The sequence below is a fragment of the Diceros bicornis genome, chromosome 7 (assembly GCF_020826845.1).
Source record: "Diceros bicornis minor isolate mBicDic1 chromosome 7, mDicBic1.mat.cur, whole genome shotgun sequence".
NCBI classification, from domain to species: Eukaryota; Metazoa; Chordata; class Mammalia; order Perissodactyla; family Rhinocerotidae; genus Diceros; species Diceros bicornis.
This window is the reverse complement of record NC_080746.1, coordinates 39621134-39642040: the sequence shown is the minus strand read 5'-3', so window position 1 is coordinate 39642040 and position 20907 is coordinate 39621134. Positions and strand designations below refer to the sequence as shown.

At 43.9% G+C, this 20907-nt stretch overlaps 1 protein-coding gene across 1 annotated transcript in view; it reads left to right on the top strand.

Annotated features, from left to right (window-relative positions):
• The window catches only part of PANX1 (pannexin 1), a 46197-nt gene that overhangs the window by 15543 nt on the left and 9747 nt on the right, over nt 1–20907 (top strand). Inside the window, exon 2 of the mRNA XM_058545397.1 lies at nt 8516–8655. Within this exon, the coding sequence (XP_058401380.1) occupies nt 8516–8655 (140 nt within the window). The remainder of the gene's footprint in view (nt 1–8515; nt 8656–20907) is intronic.

Sequence of the window (20907 nt, the reverse complement as noted above, 5' to 3'; positions counted from 1 at the left end):
AACCAAAGCCTTTGGCCTGGACCAGGCTGGGACCTAGAGGTGATGGAAGAGACTTCAGGCAGACATGTGCTGTGACTATTTCTTCATACTGTCTCTCACCTGAACTATTGCAATAGATTCCTGACTGGTCTCTGCTTCTATTCTTGACCCCAAATGGCCAGTGATTGACATAGCATCCAGAGTGAACCTTTTAAAATGAAATAAGATGTCTTGGCTTTAAAAATTCTGAAATTATTTTGTGTGAATTTTAGTATTGAGCAACGAGTGCCTATGTTGAGATTTGGGAGCTAGAGGTCTCACTGTATAAGAAAGAAGATACAAACATGGAATAGGGGAAGGCAAGGAAGAACCCAGTGGTGTTGGATTGGAATTAGAAGTCTCAGTGTAAACTCTCTCTCTCTCTCCCTCCCCCTCCCTCACTCCCTCCCCGTCTCTGTCCCCCTCCCCCCCAAATCGGTTTCCTAGCTGTGTCTGCTGAAAGGGCCTAGGAGCAATGACATCTCAGTAGCAATGAGCACATCTAGTGCCCAAATAAAATAAAGTTTTAAAACTTTATTACCCACCAAAAGGAACTGAGGGCTCCTTGGAGAAATGGCCAATTGCAGAGTTGGGGCAGGGAAAGTACAGGATGAGCCCAGAACATCCTGTGCCAAGAATTACGGAAGTGCTCAAAACCAAAACCAAGGGGAGCACGAGTCAGAAGGACACAGGAGCTAGTTTGAAACAATTTGAGCATCAAAATGATTAACAGTAACAGATTATAAAATACTGAAAAACAGAAGACTGCATGAGTCCATATTGATACTAAAAGACAAATAAATGAGGGGAAGTGGAAGTTCCTCTTTGCAGTAAAATGCCAACTAATAAATGAAGAGGGAAGGATAAAGTTGGAAAATCTTCATTTTGCAACCACAATTGAAGTATTTGATTCACCATGGGATGAAAGTTTGTTGAGGAATGGAATACTTACACAGTCTCAGAGGGTCTCCCCCAGACCTCTTATTTCACAGGGGAAAGGTGCTTTTATGGCAGAGGCCTGGCAGTCAGCACCTTAACCAATGACCATCATAGTGATGTCGCTTGTCATGGGGGAAACCAGTTGTCAGGTGCCTCCTGGGGTGTCCTGCGGAGGACCCACACCCTTCCATGGGATTCCTGCGAGTAATGCAGAGCCTGGATGGGAGCATGGAGAAACAATCACACGAACACAAATTAAGGGGCATCACACAAAACAGAGGGCCTGTGCTCTTCACACACATTAGGGTCTCGAATGAGAGAAATGTGAAACCCTTCCAGGATAAGGTGACTAAAGAGACACGACAACTAAATGCAGCACGTGGTGCAGAATTGGATCCTGATTGGAGGAAAAAAAGTTGCTTTAAAGTATAGTTTGGGAAATCCGAATATAGCTAGCGGTATTGTATCAGTTGTTTTTTTTTTTTAATTTGGTAATTGCACTGACTTATATAAGAGAATGTCTTGTTCTTAGAAGATATATACTTCTAAGAGTAAAGAGTCATGCTCTCTGTAACTTTCAAGTGGTTCAGAAAAAAATGTGTATATTATATATACATATATATAGAAAGAGGAAAATGTTTCAGAAAAAATATATATGTATAAATAAAGAGAGAGGACGTGTGGCAGTGTTGATAACAGTTGAATCTAAATGCCAGAGTGTATGGGATTTCACTGTAATATTCTTTTTTTTAATGGTGATACTATATTTTATGCATGTTTACAAATTTTATCTATTTTTTCTTCCAGTTTTATTGAGATATAATTGACATATAACATTGTTTAATTTATATATATATCTCAAATATATATATAGAAATGATTACCACAGTAAGTTTAGTCACATGGTTACAATTTTTTTTTTTCTTGTGACGAGAACTAAGATCTACTCTCTTAGCAGCTTTCAAATATACAGTGCAGTTTTGTTAACTATAGTGACTGTGCTGTATGCCCATTACATCCCCAGGACTTATTTATCTTATCACTGGAAGTTTGAACCTTTTGACCGCCTTAACCCATTTCCCCCACCTCTGGCAACCACGGATTTGTTCCCTGTATCCATGAGTTCAGTTTTATTACATAAAACATGTAAGTGAGATCGTACAGTATTTCTCTTTCTCTGTCTGCCTTATCTCACTTAGCATAATGCCCTCAGGATCCATCCATGTTGTCAAAATGGCAGGATGTCCTTCTTTTTTATGCTAAAAATCATTGTAACATAAACTTTTCTGTAGCTCTGAAAAAAATTTCAAAATAAAATGTTTAATTAAAAAAAGGAGATGAGGTAAATGCAGCAAAATGTCAATATCGCTTTAAGCTCCTAGGTGTCTGTTATATTATTTTCTGTATATTTGAGTTAATCTCAGATGACAAAAATTTAGAAAGTGAAATAATATTTAAATACATTGAGTACTTTTTTGCATCTTTACTAGAACATTGAGATCTTTTTATGCCTTTTTTCCCCTGGTACCCAGATCATGGAAATTTTATTCACTGGACAATTGTCAGGTTTCACATTGAATTTATACAAGTTCTTCTTTTGTGTGGTTTAGACTTTCTGGATGTGGTAAGGGACGACTCTCCACCACAGGAAAGAACTGCTTACTTCTCTAGTCTGTTCTTCTGGGTATAATCTGGCTTCATGGTTCCTCGAGGCTGTGGTCTCAGTCCAGCTTCCTTTTTAATTCTGCTCTTGTAATTAGCAGGTTATATAAGATGATATTTTTTATGCCATCATTCTTGACTGAATTAAAGGAGCCTTGTAGGTTCCATCTGAGGCTCGCCAGCTTGGTTGTATGTTTCCTTTGGCTGTGCAGCCCTGTGAACACACATGCTGGACCATGTGGTCGGTAGGTCCATTATTCCTCTCCATTAGTGAGAGCATTGTGTACCCATGAGGCCTTTGTCTAATCTGTTAGACCCAGAAAGGGAAAGCCATTAATTCTGAAATGCCAGGCAGTTGTTTATTGCTCTGTACAATAGGGAATAGGTAGTGAAGTATCTGGGGACTTATTGGAACTCGCTTAGCAGATAACATTTGATTACGCCCGTCTTAGCAAAGGAGCAGATGTTAGCCCTGGTCGGGTTCTCTTTAAAATCCAGGCTTAGCTGTGGAAAAAAGAGACATGGCGAATCAACTTGTTTTAAAGGAAAAGAAAACTATCAATTCAGCTGTTTTTTTTTTTTCAGTTTGGACTACAGAGAGTGCTTAAATATTTGCACTGGTTTAAAATACACGTGTGCCTTGGGGTCATTTCCTGCAAAGGAAAAGTGAAAGCAGTAATAAAGAATTTGGGACTTCCCAGAATTTATTTATTTGCTTGTATTTGAAGCTAGAGATGAGTTTGGGTTGAAGTCTGTTGGAGAGGTGGAGGGGGAGGAATTTGGCTCTTTTTTAGAAAGAGAAGTGATTCTCAGATTCTTGGAATTTGTACTTGATGATGTTTGGGAGCTATGACTACAAATACAAGGAAGGATCCTTTGGGTCAGATGTCATTTGGTCACATTATGTTGGGGTCATTTAGACCTGTTTCATCCTTATGAGTGCTTGTTACTGTTCTATTTAGTTTTCAGAACTGATGGCGTCCTATCCCTTTCTTTCTATACCACACATTCACAGATCTTGTTATGTGATGATTCTCATTGAACTTGAGAGTTTATAATAGAGTAGTTTTAAATTTTTTTGGCAACCTTAAAGTACAGCCAGCACTGTCAAGTTCAGTGCTTTATAGGTTATATTGTGATCTACCTGGATCCCCTATGTGTATACATATAGGTGTGAAATGTGTGTGCGTTTGTGTATAATTTACATTCAAGTGAATTAGACCTCATTTTTTCTTTTGCAAAATGAAAACATTTTGCAAAATTTTAAAATGCTATATAGATAGTACTAATGATAATTGATATAATCATTATTATATTCTGTTTTCCCTCTGTGCCTCTCAGAAAGGCAACCCCAGGATTTACTGTTCCCCTTTAAGAAACTGTCCTGGTTCCTTCCTTCTCATTCCACCATCTCTGACCAAAATTCTGTCGATAAACTGTGCATTTTGCCTCCTCTTTCTTGTGTTTGGAAGGTAAAGATGCAGACCTGGGCAGATATCCCAGCTCTACAACCCACTAGCCACAGGATCTCAGAGCCTCACTTTCCCCGTCTCTAAAGTGGGGGTAAAAGTACACAAAAAAGGGTACTTCCCTTTGCTCACCTTCTCCTGCCCCCTCAGTTGCCTCAATGTGTCCGTTACTTCAGCTTAGAATCTCTTCAATTTGAAAGTTCCTCTCAAGTCCTCCTAGCTGGTTAACTAGATCGTTCTAGTCGTGTTTTTATTTTTGTTAAACTTGTGGTTTTGATGAGTTTCCTTAAGTCCTTAGGAGGCCTGATTTCCTTTGCCACGCCCAGTTGCATGTGGCATTTAGATGCAGAAGCAAGAAAACTTACTCCTGCACAGCACCCTCGAGGGAGGATGGAAGTGTTTGTCTGAAGGGGGCCTGAGGCTTGCTCAGAACTCACAGCCCTTCAGATGCGAGCCCTCCTAACCAGCTGGGAGTTAGTAATGCATACAAATGAAAAGAAAGCTTATTAAAAGAGAAAGGGACAGTAGCAAAATGAGGCTAAAGCCTCTCTGGGTGAGGTCAGGCAAGGAAGAGAGCCGTCCACAAGCTGGGGTCGGTGCTGTTGAGAAACCACTGGGCTGGCTTGCCCTCCCTGGCCCCGGTCCTGTCTTCCCTCAGGCTGTGTTGCCCTCTGGTTCTCCACCAGCTGCTTCTACGATACAGGTGTAGGTCTAAGCTGTGCCAAGGGCCACCTGGGCTGCCACTCAAGGAGAAGGTGTGACCCACTCCCTGGGCTCCAGGTCGAGCCCAGGAGGATGGAGAAAGGGATGTCTGTGATGTGGGTTGCTTTCTCTGCAGATGTGGTGGCTACTTCCACAGGGCCCAGTGAGCACACGTTTCCTCTTTTGTTCTTTCATTATATCTGGCCAGACACATATGTAAAGCCCACAGCTGTCTCTGCACTCTCATCCAGTCCAAAGTTGTGTTATTTGTTGTTCCTGGTGTAAACCTGAAACTCATTTCTTGCTTTCTCTATAGTTGTGAAAGGCAGTGCATATCTCACTACAGCTACTCCCTGGTGATCAGAAAGCACTCGCTCGTACAGCCGACACACAGCAGAGCGAAGGAGGAAGAGCATGGGACTCTGGCCGGAGGATCGCTGTGGGTCAGGGGGCTCTGCTTTCTCAGCGATCAACTGGGATAGTGATATCTTACAGGGATACTTGAAGATTGAGACAACATTTATGACAGTACTTTGAAGTGTTTAAAGCACCAGACAGGTGTTATTTATTTGATACAGGGTGCTGCGTGAAGTTGAGAGAGAGAAAAGAGTGTGAGTGTGTGTGTTTCACCCTGCCAGCCAAGAGTTGAGCTAATACTAGAGGAGATGAGACATACACGCATGTGTATACAACATGGTTGAAGGTGATTATCTGCATGTCTCTGATGGCTTTAAAGAGCAGTGGGAGCTTAGCAGGGAGGAAGCTTCCTGGAGAGGGTGACATCTGAGCTGCACTTTGAAGCCCAGGCACTTACATACTGCCTGTAAGCCAGGCTGAGCTGTCACACCTTGGGGGAAGGTGTAGAGCTGCACAGCCCAGCTCACGCTGGTCCCCCTGCACCCTTCTGCTTTGCCCCTCCCTTTACTCCTGCCCTTTATTCCCAATTTGGCTCCTGCCCTGCCAGGCTCTTGACTTCCTTTGTTTCCCATTTCTAGCCTAGGAATTCCCAATACCCAGGGCTTGATCTGTTTCTTTTCCTGGATTTGTCCTTGACCCTGCCTAGGAGACTCTGGCTGTCCTGGTCACTTGGAGGAACCACCTGCTCAAACCACCCCCACTCTGACAGAGCCCTGGCTCCTAGGACCTCCTCCAGCATGGCCTCGCTGGAGTGACTTGCCCAGAGAGTTTTAAGAGACTAAGAGTTGGATACAGATTCAAATTTTGGTGCTACCATTTACTAGTTTGGGTGAGGGATTGCTGAGCTCTGTTGAGCTTCGGTTTCCTCCAGGGTAAAATGAAGATAAGAGTTCTCTCTCTCTCTTTGTGTGTGTGTGTGTGTGTGTGTGTCTCTCTCTCCCTCACAAACACACACACACACGCACGCATAGTTTGGTTGTGAGGTTTAAATGAGGTAATGATTTAAAGGCTGCTTGGTGTCCTGTTAACATTGGTTATCTGCTGTCTTTTCTTCTGACCTTCCATTCCAGATGAAGAACGTTTACTTATGAGGTCAACAAGTCCTCAATCTCTGTCTCTAAACTCAGTCATATTTCCTTTCTTCTTCTTACAAAAGCTTTTGTATGATAAGTTTAGTTATTTATGCTCCAACAGTTTCTACAACACTGCTTTGGGGGAGGCCCCTGAGGTCTCAAGCAGAACTTGAAGCACCTTTTCCTACACGCATTATGTGGACTATACCTAAGGAACTTATGGGCCAGGCAGGTTTTCATGAAATCCTGACAGCATTGTCCATTTTCACGATAAAGTATTTGGACAGATGTTGCCAAGCAAGCAACTTGCCAGAAACCCTCCATTTATCACCCCGGGCCTGTCTGTCCCTCTTGTAGTATCTGTTGTTACACTCAGTAAGCCTTGGTGTGTGGGACCTCATAGGAAGCATTTGACAAAGCATGCTCATGCCAGAGCAGTGTGAGGCTAGCCCTGTGGTCCTGTGCTGTCCTGACTACTCTCTTTTTTTTAACAAAATGTAAGAACTCAAGTTGAATAGGATAAGAGAGTTGGAAGGGACCTTGAAATATCTTACTCATTCCCAACTCATATTTAAGCCTTTCCTGGTTGGCAAGAACTTACCCTATTATAGGACACTTTCTGATGGTATGTGGCTTTTCACAATGATCTCCTCCAAGAGCTCTTGCCGAGAAGTCCTTTCTTGATGTCTGTGGGCATAAAGGCACCTGATGAAGAAGAGAGGAACCCAGGGCCTTGCTCCTTGCACCCCCTCCACCACAAGAATCTACTTTCCAGACAGCATCCCCGTCACTGCCCTCTCCTGCCACAAGTAGAAAGGCCACCCATCCCCAAGGGAAGGTGACCCTTTGAGGCTTTTTATGTCCCAGGGACTAGGGAAGTCCAACTCAGTGTCTTCCTACTGTCCTGTCCTCTCTATAGGATGGGGAGGGAGAATGGTGGGCATGCCCCCAATCTTTAAAGCTATAACAGAATCTGCTAGTTACTTCGTATGGAAGAATGTTAACACTTATTGAGCAACTACTAGAAACCAGGCACTATACTAGGAATGTAGACATTACTGTCATTCCCATTTTGGAGATTCCTGGCTTTGGAAGGTTATGTGACCTGAGGTCACCCAGCTATGAGTGGCAGAGTTAGGTTTAAATACAACTAACATCAGAGCCCAAGCACTTAGCACTCGCTCACGCTGCGTAGGATGTGGGAGAGTGTGCCTGCTGTGGGCGTCAGCAGCTGGTCCTTGTGCCTGTGTCTAACGCATTCTCCTATACGTGCTTGATGGGACAGGGGAGCGGGGCTGGGCTAGGGGCCACCAGGAGAGGCTCAGCGCCAGGCCCTCTGCCGGCCGGCGAGGAGGGGGGAAACGGCTTCTGCCCTGCCCCCCCAAAAGTCCTGTTGCCTGCTCTAGTAGTACACAGGCATTTGGGAGTTTGAAGAGTCTTTCAGGTAGTAAGTAACAGCAGCATTTGCACAGTCACGTAGTCCTCAGTTTGCAGAGGAGAAAACCGAGTCCCGGAGCTCCTTCCCAGAAGAACAAGTTAACAAGTTAACGGCAGAGCCTGGTGGGCCCCAGATCTCCCGATTCCCCATCCAGCGCCCATCTCCTTGTCTGGAGGTTTGCAGTCTCCAGCGTGTGCCTTCCAGATGTAAACTGCTTGGGCTGCAGTTTCAGCCTGTGCTTTCTTTTTTCTTAGAGGAGATGGAAAACTACTGATTTGCCTTCCAGTGATGGATTACCAAATGTGCCATCAGCCTTCTCTGCCTCAGGCTAAAAGTTCTTTGTTTTTTCCCTAAAAGGAGGCCTTTTCTAGTCCAGTTTTCTGCATTGACTCTCCTCCTCCCTACTCCCCTCCCCACCCTATAATCCCCCTCCCTTCTCTCAACTTTCACCCCAAACTAAACCAGCTCTATGCATGTTTTCTTTGTACATTTTTGGCTCTGGTTCTTTTCTTGCTCACTTTTTCTTTTTATGGTGGTTTCACTTCTTTCAAGAGTTTTTCCCCAACTCAGCCCAAGCTGCTGTCATGACGAGTGTTGGCTAAAAAGCTCTCAGATACTCAGCTTTAGTACACACTTGGGTGTTTGGTTTCGGTTCTGTCCTTACTCTGTCGTGGTGCCCCGGGACTTAGCTGACACTCGAAAACCTGAGGCAGGGAGGGGGAGATGGTGGGAGGGGTGGGAAGGGTCCAGACACCTGCACTTTCATTTATCTGGGACAATCTCTTTTTGCTTCTCAGGTACACAAATAAGCTGTTTCTCCCCAAGTTCTTTCTCCTGGCGTCAGGCTGCCTTCGTGGATTCTTACTGTTGGGCTGCTGTTCAGCAGAAGGACTCCTTACAGGGCGATTCTGGAAACCTTCCATTGTGGCTGCATAAGGTAACTGGAGACATTTTAAAATCTCACCTGTTTGCTTTATAGATGTGGGAACTGAGGCCCAGAGAGGCTGTGCCAGTTGGCCCAGCCCAGAGAGGTTGTGGCACAGCCATGGCCACACAGATACATATGGTCACTCAGATCGTACAACCATAGCACCTTAAAGTCAAAAGGAGCCTCAGAGATTACTTGGTCCAGCACCTTCATTTAGCAGATGGGGAAACTGAGGTGCTCGTTGGATTTTAGCTCCGTAACAGCAGGCACCTCCCGTGTCCTAGTCACCTTTCTATCCTTCATGCCCAACAGTGTCTGGCCCATAGCAGGTTCTCTGGACATTTCCAATGCCTCAGTGAACACTGTTTGATAGTGGCAGAGCTAGGACTCAAACATAGCTTTGGCCAGAGCCTTTTCCACCACACACAGGGTCTCTTGGAAAAAGTAAGGACCAACATAGAGTTCAGGTACTTCTAGCCAGTGTGTTACTGGAGCATCAAGAATCCCAGTGATGACTCCTTTTGGGGTGTTGGCTGCAGCACAGCTTTTGGAATAGATTCTTTTGCTTTCTGATGGGTCCAGATACTACAAGGAAGGGGAAACACTACAGAGGAGACACCAGTGTCCTACACAGAGGGGGTTCAGGTCAGGAGCCCCGTGATCAGGGGAGTGGTGGAGGTGAGAGGCGCACAGAGGCTGGGCAGTGAGGAACTTGGGCCGGAGTTGGCAAGTTTGTGCAGGAGAATGTTCTCTGCGTAGCGAAGTGGCTCCGTTAGGTCTTCTCTGTGCTTATGAAAGTAGGACTTTTTTTCAGCCTGTCATTATTTTCAACCACTGGGTCTTTTGTCCATCATAAAAACAAATAGAACATGTGTGTATCTTCTGGTATTCTCATCTACTGAGGAAAACATGGTATTTTAGCTTCTGGAATGCCAAAGGCTAAAGTTTATGTAACTCTCTCCTGCTTTGACCTGTTGCCGAAAACAGTCAGCATCTTTCTTTTTAAAAAGAACAGTTTAAGTCCTTTGCTGTGACTCAGGCCTGTTCCCTTCTTGTTTATTTATTGCATGCCACTCGGCACAGTGATGCCCTACGGTGGCTCCTTTCTTCTTTGGGGTTGGGCTTTTGTCTTTGACTTTCAGCCTTAGCGTTAGTTGGGTCCTCAGCAACTTTGCATGGCTTGGTAGCCAGAACAACAAATGACAAGGATATTTGGTATGAATGGGCACAGTTCCAGAAGTTGAACAGCTTTGTTTGCAAATCTGAATCCATGCTGTTATAGTTTAAGTCCATTTGTTATAATGCTCTTATGAGAATGGAAGGTTATAATCAGTTACTGGGCTGGGCATTGATGGATTCGCAGAAGAACAATGTATAATCCGGGATTATCTGATGTAAGAGTTGGCTGGGATGTCAGAGATTGCAAAACTTGTAGAGCAGGAAGAAACTCAAAGATTCTGATCCAGAGGCATTTTACATGTAGGGATAAGGGCACCTTGAGAGGTCAAGCCCAGGAGTCACAGGACTAGTTGCTGGCTATAAGACTAGAATCAGGTCTCTGGGCTCTTAGCCCATGGCCCCTACAGGGTAGGAGAAGAAATCTTGTAGAGCAGCATGGGTAGCCAAGCCTTAGGTTTCTAGTATTACTGAGAGATTAAGGCACTCTTTCTGGTGGTGGTACTCTAGCTTGTTTGGATGGAAGTATGTCTGAGGGTCTGAGCAGGGCTTGCCAGATTCACAGGGCTGGAGACAAAAATTGAAGTTGGGACCTGCCAAATTGGAAGGACCTGGTCAACACCCAGGCTTGAAAGGCCATTGCTGAGGAGTAAGGGGTGATCCAGAATTAAACCAGCCCTTATGGGGACTAGAGTTCTGGTTTGAATCATTTCAATACCAATTGAGTGAAGGAGATGTGGAGTTATCAGCACCTCTAGCCTACCTGCCAGCCAGAAGCAAAAATAAATCCTCTGGAGGAAGGTAACTTCATCCAGAGCTTCAGGTTCTTGCTTCAGTTTTTCACATGTAATGTTCAGTACTCAATCAAAAATAACAGGCATACAAGAAAACCAAGAGAAAAATCAGAACTAGAAACAGACCCATAGGAGATCCAGATAATAGATTGATCAGGCACACATTTAAATAACCATTAATAAAATGTTCAAAGAATTAAGGTAAAATGGAGAATTTCACAGAGAAATGGAAATTCTTGAACTGAAAACAGTAAGTGACAGAGTTGATTTTTGCTAATGTTGGGGGGGTCTGCCATGCACATTCTAGTATGCTTGGTGTCAGAGGGCCTCACATGATGTGGCCCCTTCCTCAAAGAGGACCTCTTCTCCTGACCGAAGGCTGGGACCCCTTTGTGTCCCACCTGTGTTCTGGTCTCCCTCCAGCCCTGTTTGCAGGAACACCCCATCCCCCGTCTTTCTCCTCTGCGTCCCCAACCCTTCCCTTTCTGTGGGCTCTCTTCCCATTAACATTTGAGCACATTTGTCTCCACCAAAATGCTCTTGCCACATTACCAGCAACCCCTTTGTTGCTAAGTAAATTCTCACTCGCCAGGGCTTATCCCACTTGGCTTCTCTCTGATATCCAATCCTGTGGACCACGCCCTCCTTCTGCAGATGCTCTCTTGACCCTTGGGGCAGAGTCTCCCTGGCAGACTCTTTCTCTTTTGTCCATCCCTGAGAAGTTGGGGCTCCTCAGGGGCTGTGTCCTAGGGCTCCTCCTTTTCTCTCACTGCCCCTCTCCCTGGATCATCTCATCTACTCCCTTGTTTCAGCTTCCTCCAGATGCCATTAACACCCAGGTCTCTATGTCCAACCCAGCCTCTTTTCTTGAGCTCTAGAACCATACACCCAGGTGTATCCTGGACTTGAACACTTGAAGGTCTAGCACGTGCCACCAGCACAACGTGTTCAAAACTGAACTCTCTTTCCCTGCCTGTCCCCGCTGTGACCTCTAGCTCAGTAGATGACACCACCATCTACCCCAGTACAGTGGCCAGAAATCTGAGAGCTATTTTGACTTTTTCTGCTTCACTCCCACATGTTGTCAGTCACTGAGTCCCATCAGTTCTGCTTTCTTAAATAGCTCTTAAATCTTTCATCCCTCCGTCTACCCCTCTAGGGCAGCTGGCCGTCTTCTCTCTCACCTGGATTCCTGCAGCGTTCTCTCTTGCTGCCTTCGTTCATACTCTCATTTTACCCATTTCCGTATAATCATTGGTGGTCTTTTTTGCCTGACTGTCATTTCCCTAAACAACACCCTCCAGTGTCCCTACGAAATGTCTATATCTCTTTTAAAAAACAAACGATTTTGGCTAACAAGGTTCACCCTCCCTCTGGCCCCTGTGAACTACCTCCGCCTCACTTCTGGACCCATCTCCACCACCCTTGTGCCCCGGGAACCCTAACTTTCTGCAGGTTTCATGTTTCCTGGCTGTTTCACATGCACCCTGCTTTGAAGAGCCTTCCCCTGACAACTCCCCCCCTCCTCCCCACCCACACCCCTTGGCTAACTTCTAAGGTATTATTCTGGTCTCAGCTTAAATGTCATCCACCTAGAAGCTTCCCCTGAGCCTCTAGACTGAGGGTTGTTGCCAAGTCAGATAGCTTCAAGGGCCAGGTGGGTCAACATGAAGCCTCCAGGAATAAGGCCATAGGGTTACTGTGTGGACAGTAGACCGCAGGCCCTGCCTAAAGACAGTCAGATCCTAGAAATGGGATGCTAGCCAAGCAGAACATCAACTATGTTGCTTGGTTTTGCATTCCCAGAGCAGCTTGTGCTTTTCCTGGAATCACCCTGGGATATGGTAATTGCTTGCTTTAATTCTACTTAATTGATTCTTTATTTCTAAGACTGTAAGTAAGTTCCATGCAGGCAGAGACCGTGCCCATGTCTCATTCATCAATGTACCCCTGGGACAACGCATAGCCCATAGTGGGTGCTCATATGTGGAAGGGAGGAGAGGAATGCAGTGGCTGGTACGTCGTGTTCAGAACCAGACTTAGCTCTCTCAGAGCACTCTGAGTAGTGCTCAAGATGAGGGGATTAGAGGCACAGGGTTTATGTGAACATTCTTTCTCAAGTCAGTTCTGATGCCGGACTTAAATCCAGGAGACTCGGACTCCCCCCAAAGGCATTACTCAGTGTCATGTTTAAGTGTGCATCAGTGTAGAGTTGATGGCACTGGTATGATTAATGCTGTAATTTCTCCCCACCTACTTCTTTCGTTTCTCCTTTCCTCTTCCTCCTCCCTTTCTCTCCCACTCCATTTATTTCTGGTGGCCTCTAGTGCGTCCAAGGAGGAGTCTTTGGTGGAAATGTGTGGGCATTCAAGGGGACCAGCAGGTGGTGCTCTTGGACTCTTTGATAACTGGCCTTTTTTTGAGTGTTCCATTCTCTTTGTTCAAGTTCATAATGTAGGCAACTGTTTGGCAAGATTTCTTTCTGAAACAGAAAAGCAGGTTTATTGAAAAACAAGAACAAGAAAATAAAATTAGCAGAGTAGACATTTCTTTAATTCTCCTAAGTGGATTACAGAAACTTAGTTGGAGGGGTCTTCTGAGGCTCCCAGATCAGAGGTTTCCAAACCTTAGCATTACCTAGAGGGGCTTTTGAAAATACAGGATCCTGAGTTCCATCCAGACCACTACGTTGGAACCTGTGGAGTTAAGGCCAGGAATATGGTTTTTATCAGCTTCCCAGAAGATTCTCATCCTGTTGGCCCAATTTGGGTTCCAGTGTGGGCACCCCTCCTCTGAACCAGTGTTTCCCAAATTCTATGTGCATGCAAATCACCTGGGGGTCTTGTTGAAATGTAGACTCAGATTCAGTAGGTCTGATGGGGGTCTGAATTCTGCACTTTTTACAAGCTGCTGGGTGATACCGAAGTTGCTGGTCTGTGGATCACTCTTTGAGAAGCAAGATCCAGAGCAGGGGTTGACAAACTAAGACATACATACTCCAGCCAAATCCAGCCCATCACCTGTTTCTGCAAATAGTTTTATCAGAACACAACCTTGCCCATTCATTTACACATTACCTGTGTCTGCTTTCACACTGTGACAGGGTTGAATAGTTGCAACAGAGGCCATGTGGCTCACAAATTCACTGTCTGGCCCTTTGCAGGAAAATGTTCACTCACCCCTGATCTGAGTTCTAAAGCCCTTCCAGAGGATCCATTGAAATGGAACTCCCTGCCTCATGTGACAGTTCATTCCATTTTCCTACAGATCTTTGGAAAAGTTTTTCCTTGCTTCCTTGTAACGTAGTTCTAATCTATTAACAGGAGTCTTTTTCTTCTTCCACACACAAATGCTGTGCTTACCATCTTCTATTCTCCAGGTCTCTCCTCATGTTAGCTCCTTCCCAGAATGTCATGAATCATGAAGCCTGCTACCTCAGGTGTCTTCCCTTGAGTGTAGGATAGAATGGCGTACCATCTTTCTTCTCTGTCCTCTAGAAGCTGTTCATGGAGTGCATTAACCTTTCTGGGTAACCTTTCACTCTTTGGACTTCCCGTATTTGGGATTATCTTTAAGTGGGTTACTGTCCGAACAACATGCAGCCAAGAACAAATATCTTTCATGCATCTTTATATATGGCTTCCCCAGTGGAATTTGTTCTTGGCTTACGTGCTTCCCGCTTTCCAACCATTCCTTCCCATCTCTTCCAGAATTCTCTTTCTGCCCGACTGTTAAGTGGTAGAGTCTTGTGTCCCTCCCTGGTCCCTTGTCTTCTTCTACACATTCTCCTTGGATGATCTCAGCCATACGCTTGGCTTCAACCATCTGTGTGCTACGTTATCCTGAATTGGAAGGCTGGCTAGATTTTCTTCCTTTATTTTCGGTTATCTACTACATGTCTCCACCAGGATGTTCTTGACTACAGGTATTTCATGTTCAAGATTTCTCGTCGTCTTAGGTCTGCCTCCCACCTCACTCCCCTCTGCTCTGAATCTGTTCCTCCTTGTTTCTTTATTTCAAGTAATGGTACCACCATCCACACCTTTGCATAAACTAGAACCCAGAATTAGCCTCAGATCTTCCCCTTTTCCTTCCCTCACTTCCAAGTGGGCACTAATGTATGTTTCCCTCTCTACGTAGCTCTCAAATCTGTCTTCCTTCTCCCCATTGCTGCTGCCTTAGTTCAGTGCTCATCATTTCCCACCTCTTTGCTGCAGTAACCACCTGTGTTGTTTTTGTCTCTCTCCTCTCCAGTGTGTTCCCTTCTGCACTGCTGCAGTAATCTTCCTAAGATAAATTTTGATCATGTCCTCTACTGGTGTCTTCCCATTGTGTATAATGTGAAGAGCCGAGGGCTTCATACTTTGTATGAGTTTCCTAGGACTGCTGTAACAAATTACCACAAACTCAGTAGCTTGAAACAACAGAAATTTATTCTCTCATAGTTGTGGAGGCCATAAGTTAGAAATCAAGGTGTCATCAGGGTTGGCTCCTTCTTGAGGGCTCAGAGGGAGAATCTGTTCATGCCTCTCTTGTAGTTTCTGGTGGTTGCTGGCAGTCCTTGGCGTTCCTTGAGCTCGCAGATGCATCACTTCAGTTTCTGCCTCCATCTTCACACGGCTTCTCCTTTGTGTATCTCTGTGTCTTCATATGGCCTCTTTAGAGGGACACCAGTCATTGGATTAGGGCCCACCCTAAGTTAGTATGACCTCATCTTAACTAGTTACATCTGCAAAAACTCTATTTCTAAACAGTGTCACATTCTGAGGTTCCAGGGGGACTTGAATTTTGGGAGGACACCATTCAGCCTTTCAGCCTCAGCTCCTACTACTTCCTCACCCTGGGCTTGCTCGTTTACTTTGGTGCCCTGCTTGGGTGAGCATTCACCAGGCAGACAAGGAGAAGGGATTCCAGCAGAGGAAGAGGATGTCTGAAGAGCCACAGAGAAGGTGAAATTTGAGCTGAGCCTTAACATAATAATGCTTTATTTTATGTTATCTTTTTGCCTCCCTGTATTTTAAGACATAGCTGTGATGTTACCTCTTTTACAAAGCCTTCCCTGACCTCTCCGAGGACATTTTTATTCCCTTGGTACTTAGCACCTACATATTTTGTGGCCATCACTTTTATGTTTTGATCGTTTAATTATTAGCTCGTGTTCCCACCTGGCTAATGTGGTCCTGGGGCAGCCTCTGTACACTTTGTCTCTGGGGGCCATGCTCCCAGCCCACTGCCTGGCACCTGGCAGGTGCCCAGGAGATGTTTTGGAATGAACTTACCCATCTACATTTAATCCCATAAGACATGATCACATACATTCTGAGGGAGGAGTTGGTCAGCCCTCATTGGACGCTTCTTTGCCTTAGATGAGGTAGAGGGGATTTGACCGTGGAAGGAGGTTGTATGGATCCCCTCCAAGGTTCCTTCCATCTGGAGGTTCTCTTGTTTTAACTACAATCCTTTCCAGAAACAACACAAATTTTTAAAGCAAATAGACTGACAATGGTGCCAACAACTTGGTTCCACATTGCTTTGAGAAGCTTCCCTCTCATTGGAAGAGCTCAGTGCTGACATGCTGACATAGAGAACAGTGCAGTCACGGCTTTGATCTCAGACAGTTTGGCGGAGAAAGGGCTTACGAACAGAGACGTTCCTGTCCAGCAGATGCCCTCACGAGGCTCTGCAGTTTTCCCATGTTCCTTCTTTGAACAAAAGGATTTTAAAGACTATAATGCTCTTTTGGATTCCTATTTTGGTTGAATTGATTTTAATACCACCTTGTTACAGATTCACCAAAAGTCACCTTTTTATTTTTGATGGAAAAGAAAAAAGAGGTTTAATTGTGGAGAAAACCAAGAAATAGGGCATTCAACTACATTGCTACAGAGGTGATCAAGGTACAAAGTATTTTAGGGGAAAGCAAACACCCAATGTGTAATACCTTCAAACATTCGTTTTTCTAATTACAATGAGCTCTGCTGAACTATTCATCAGTACTAATTAACTCACCATGTGGGCATGTTAGAAAAATTGCCACAGACTGTAAACAGTCACTTTTTCGTTAAGAAGAACAGTTTGAAGTAAAATACTATTATTCAAATAGCTTTGAAACAAAAGTGACTTATAAAAATATTTCACAACCCCAAGTTAGAAATAGTGTTCTCTCTGTGGTCCCCAAAGAAAATGCCTGGCTCTCTTGGCTATGGAAGCAGCACAAACTATATTATGCAGTGACATTTTTATACTAATGGGCACCCTCCAGAGTGCACAAGGATCGAAGGAACAGTGTTTCTCACTGCAGCCAGCTATGAATTAGGCAGCCAAAATTCAGCTGATCACAGCCTGTTGTGTGTGTCATTGTGTAGCAGCCCTTCACAAATTGGGTTGATAATTTTGAGACACCCCAGCCCATGCCAGAACCCCACAGTGAAGCAGCCGTACAGGTCAGAGGGCTTTGCAAAGTTTCAGAGCCATTAGTCTCTTTGTTCTGGAGCAGGGGTTTCTAACGTGGGGTCCATGATAGTGTCAAGGAGTCCGTGAACTGAGATGGGAAAACATAGCTTTATTTTTCATGCACTTCTAATTAAAATTTAACATAAAAAATATATATATAGTGACTTTGTCACCCACAGAGATCACAGATGACTTAGAATACTGTTTACTCTTCACTCCTTCAAAGTTACTGTAGCTATTAGACCATCTGTTAGATCTCTTTAAATGTGTTAATAACGATTCTCATGGGCCAGCCCCAGTGGCCTAGTGGTTAAGTTCAGTGTGCTCCGCTTTGGCTGCCTGGGTTTGGTTCCCGGGTGCGGACCTGCACTGCTGGTCGGTGGCCATGCTGTAGTGGCAGCTCACATACAAAATAGAGGAAGATTTGCAACAGATGTTAGCTCGGGGAGAATCTTACTCAAGCAAAAAAAAAAAAAAAAAGAATCACATGCAAATTTGTTTTTTAATACTTTGATAACTGTATATCAATATAATTTCCTATGTGAACCTGTATGTATTTTATGCATTTAAAAATATTATTCTTCATGAAAAACAAGAAAAGACTGAGGAACTGTCACAGAACCAGGGAGACTAGAGAGACATGACAACTGTATGCAGTGGATTGGATCTTCGAACAGAAAGAAGACAATGATGGAGAAACTGGAGAAATCCAAATAGTCTGGAATTGAGTTACTAGTAATGTGCCAGCGATGTACCGTGGAAATGTAAGGTGTTAACAGCAGGGAAAACTGGATGAGAGTTATTCGAGAACGCCCTGTACTCTCTTTGCAACTTTCTGTACGTCTAAATTTATAGTGAAGTCGTGGTGTTGGGTCTACTGCCCGCTCCCAGAGATGTTTGGGGTGGGGGTTTTGTGTCAACTCAGGGCCATTGAGACCTTTTCCTGTTACAACTGTGAGGAACTATGGAGAGAGAGCAATACAAAGGTAGGGAGAAGTTTTCCAGAGAAGTAAAATAATTTTGCAGTGTATTATGGTGGAAAAGGCATGGCTCTGGGGTCAGAGAGGTTAGACTTCACTTTCTGTCTCCATCACTTACCAGCTTTATGCTCTGTGGCCGGAAGCTGCTCTGGGCTTCGTCTTCCCCTTTGCAAAATGGAGCCATCAATAAAGGCCTTGCAGAGTCATTGTGAGGACTAAAGGTAACGTGCTCACTAGGTAGCCTTTTCATTGGTTTTAACTGGTGTGTTTTAGTGCCTGTTATATGTCAGGTACCCCACTAAGCATTTTTCATAAATTATCTAATCTTCGTAACACCTGTATGATATGACCATTTCCTAGATAAGGAAACTGAGGGTCAGAGGCTCAGTGACCTCACTCCCAAGGCCACTAAGTGGAGCTTAAATTCAGGTCTGTGCTGACTGCAGTTCATGGTCTTCCTACATCTTCTCTTGAGGCTAAGCCTTTCCAGACTCCCAGTGGATCTGGCTATGGGGTGCTCTTCACTCTCTCTGACCTCTGAGTCCCCTCTCATTTGTTTTGTGTATACATCCCCATCCCAGTGCTCTCCTCATGACCATTGCTCCGTTGTGGTTGGCTTCTCCGGACTTGAGACTATCCAACTGTAAAATGAGCGTCTTGGGCAGTCCTCAGGTCTGTCCCAGCATAGAAGGTTCCTTCCAAATTCTGTGAATTTTAACTGCATATTTTAGTTGTTTGATGGGGTGATTGCTGAATCACTGAAGCCGCAATTTTTTTTTTTATTGATGTTTTAATGGTTTTTAACATTGTGAAATTTTGGGTTGTGCATTTTTGTTTGTCCATCACCATATATATGACTCCCTTCACCCCTTGTGCCCACCCCCCACCCCCACTGCCCCTGGTAACCACAGTAGTTTTCTCTGTCCATGTGTTGGTTTATATTCCACATATGAGTGAGATCATACAGTGTTTGTCTTTCACTTTCTGGCTTATTTCACTTAACATAACACGCTCCAGGCCCATCCATGTTGTTGCAAATGGGTGGGACGATTTTGTCTTTTTTTATGGCTGTATATATATATACCACATTTTCTTAATCCAATCATCAGTCGAGGGACACTTAGGTTGCTTCCACTTCTTAGCTATGGTGAATAATGCTGCAATGAACATAGGGGTGCATAAGCCTCTTTGGATTGTTGATTTCAGGTTCGTTGGATAGATTCCCAGTAGTGGGATAGCTGGATCATAGGGTATTTCTGTTTTTAATTCTTTGAGGAATCTCCATACCCTTTTCCATAGAGGCTGCACCAGTTTGCATTCCCACCAGCTGTGTATGAGTGTTCTTGTTTCTCTACATCCTCTCCAACACTTGTTGTTTTTTGTCTTGGTGATTATAGCCATTCTAACGGGCGTGAGGTGGTATCTTAGTGTTGTTTTGATTTACATTTCCCTGATGATTAGTGATGTTGAACATCTTTTCATGTGCCTATTGGCCATCTGTATATCTTCTTTGGAAAAATGTCTGTTCATGTCCTCTGCCCATTTTTTGATCGGGTTGTTTGTTTTTTTGTTGTTCAGTTGTGTGAGTTCTTTATGTATTATGGAGATCAACCCCTTGTCAGATGTATGTTTTGCAAATATTCTCTCCCAGCTGGTTGGTTGTCTGTTCATCTTGATTCTGGTTTCGTTTGTCTTATAGAAGCTCTTTAATCTGATAAAGTCCCACTTGTTTATTTTTTCTTTAGTTTCCCTAGTCTGGGTAGGCATGTCATCTGAAAAGATTCCTTTATAACCAATGTCAAATACTGTGTTGCCTATATTTTCTTCTATGAGTTTTATAGTTTCAGGTCTCACCTTCAGGTCTTTGATCCATTTTGAGTTAATTTTTGTGAATGGCGATAGCAGATGGTCCACTTTCATTCTTTTGCATGTGGCTGTCCAGTTTTCCCAACACCGTTTATTGAAGAGACTTTCCTTTCTCCATTGTATGTTCTTAGCACCTTTGTCGAAAATTAGCTGTCCGTATACGTGTGGTTTTATTTTTGGGCTTTCAATTCTGTTCCATTGATCTGTGTGTCTGTTTTTGTACCAGTACCATGCTGTTTTGATTACTATTGCTTTGTAGTATGTTTTGAAGTCAGGGATTGTGATGCCTCCAGCTTTGTTCTTTTGTCTTAGGATTTCTTTAGCTATTCGGGGTCTTTTGTTGCCCCATATAAATTTTAGTATTCTTTTTTCTATTTCTGTGAAGAATGTCATTGGGATTCTGATTGGGATTGCATTGAATCTGTAGATTGCTTTAGGTAATATAGACATTTTAACTATGTTTATTCTTCCAATCCACGTGCATGGGATATCTTTCCATTTCTTTATGTCATCATCGATTTCTTTCAATAATGTCTTGTAGTTCTCATTGTATAGATCCTTCACCTCCTTGGTAAGATTTATTCCTAGGTATTTTATTCTTTTTGATGCAATTGTACATGGTATTATCTTTTTGAGCTCTCTTTCTGTTAGTTCATTATTAGCATACAGAAATGCAACTGATTTTTGTAGATTGATTTTGTACCCTGCAACTTTGCTGTAGTTGTTGATTGTTTCTAATAGTTTTCCAGCAGATTCTTTAGGGTTTTCTATATATACAATCATGTCATCTGCAAATAGTGAGAGTTTCACTTCTTCGTTACCTATTTGGATTCCTTTTATTCCTTTTTCTTGCCTAATTGCTCTGGCCAAAACCTCCAGTACTATGTTGAACAGGAGTGGTGAGAGTGGGCAGCCCTGCCTCGTTCCTGTTCTCAGAGGAATGGCTTTCAGTCTTTCCCCGTTGAGTATGATGTTGGCTGTGGGTTTGTCAT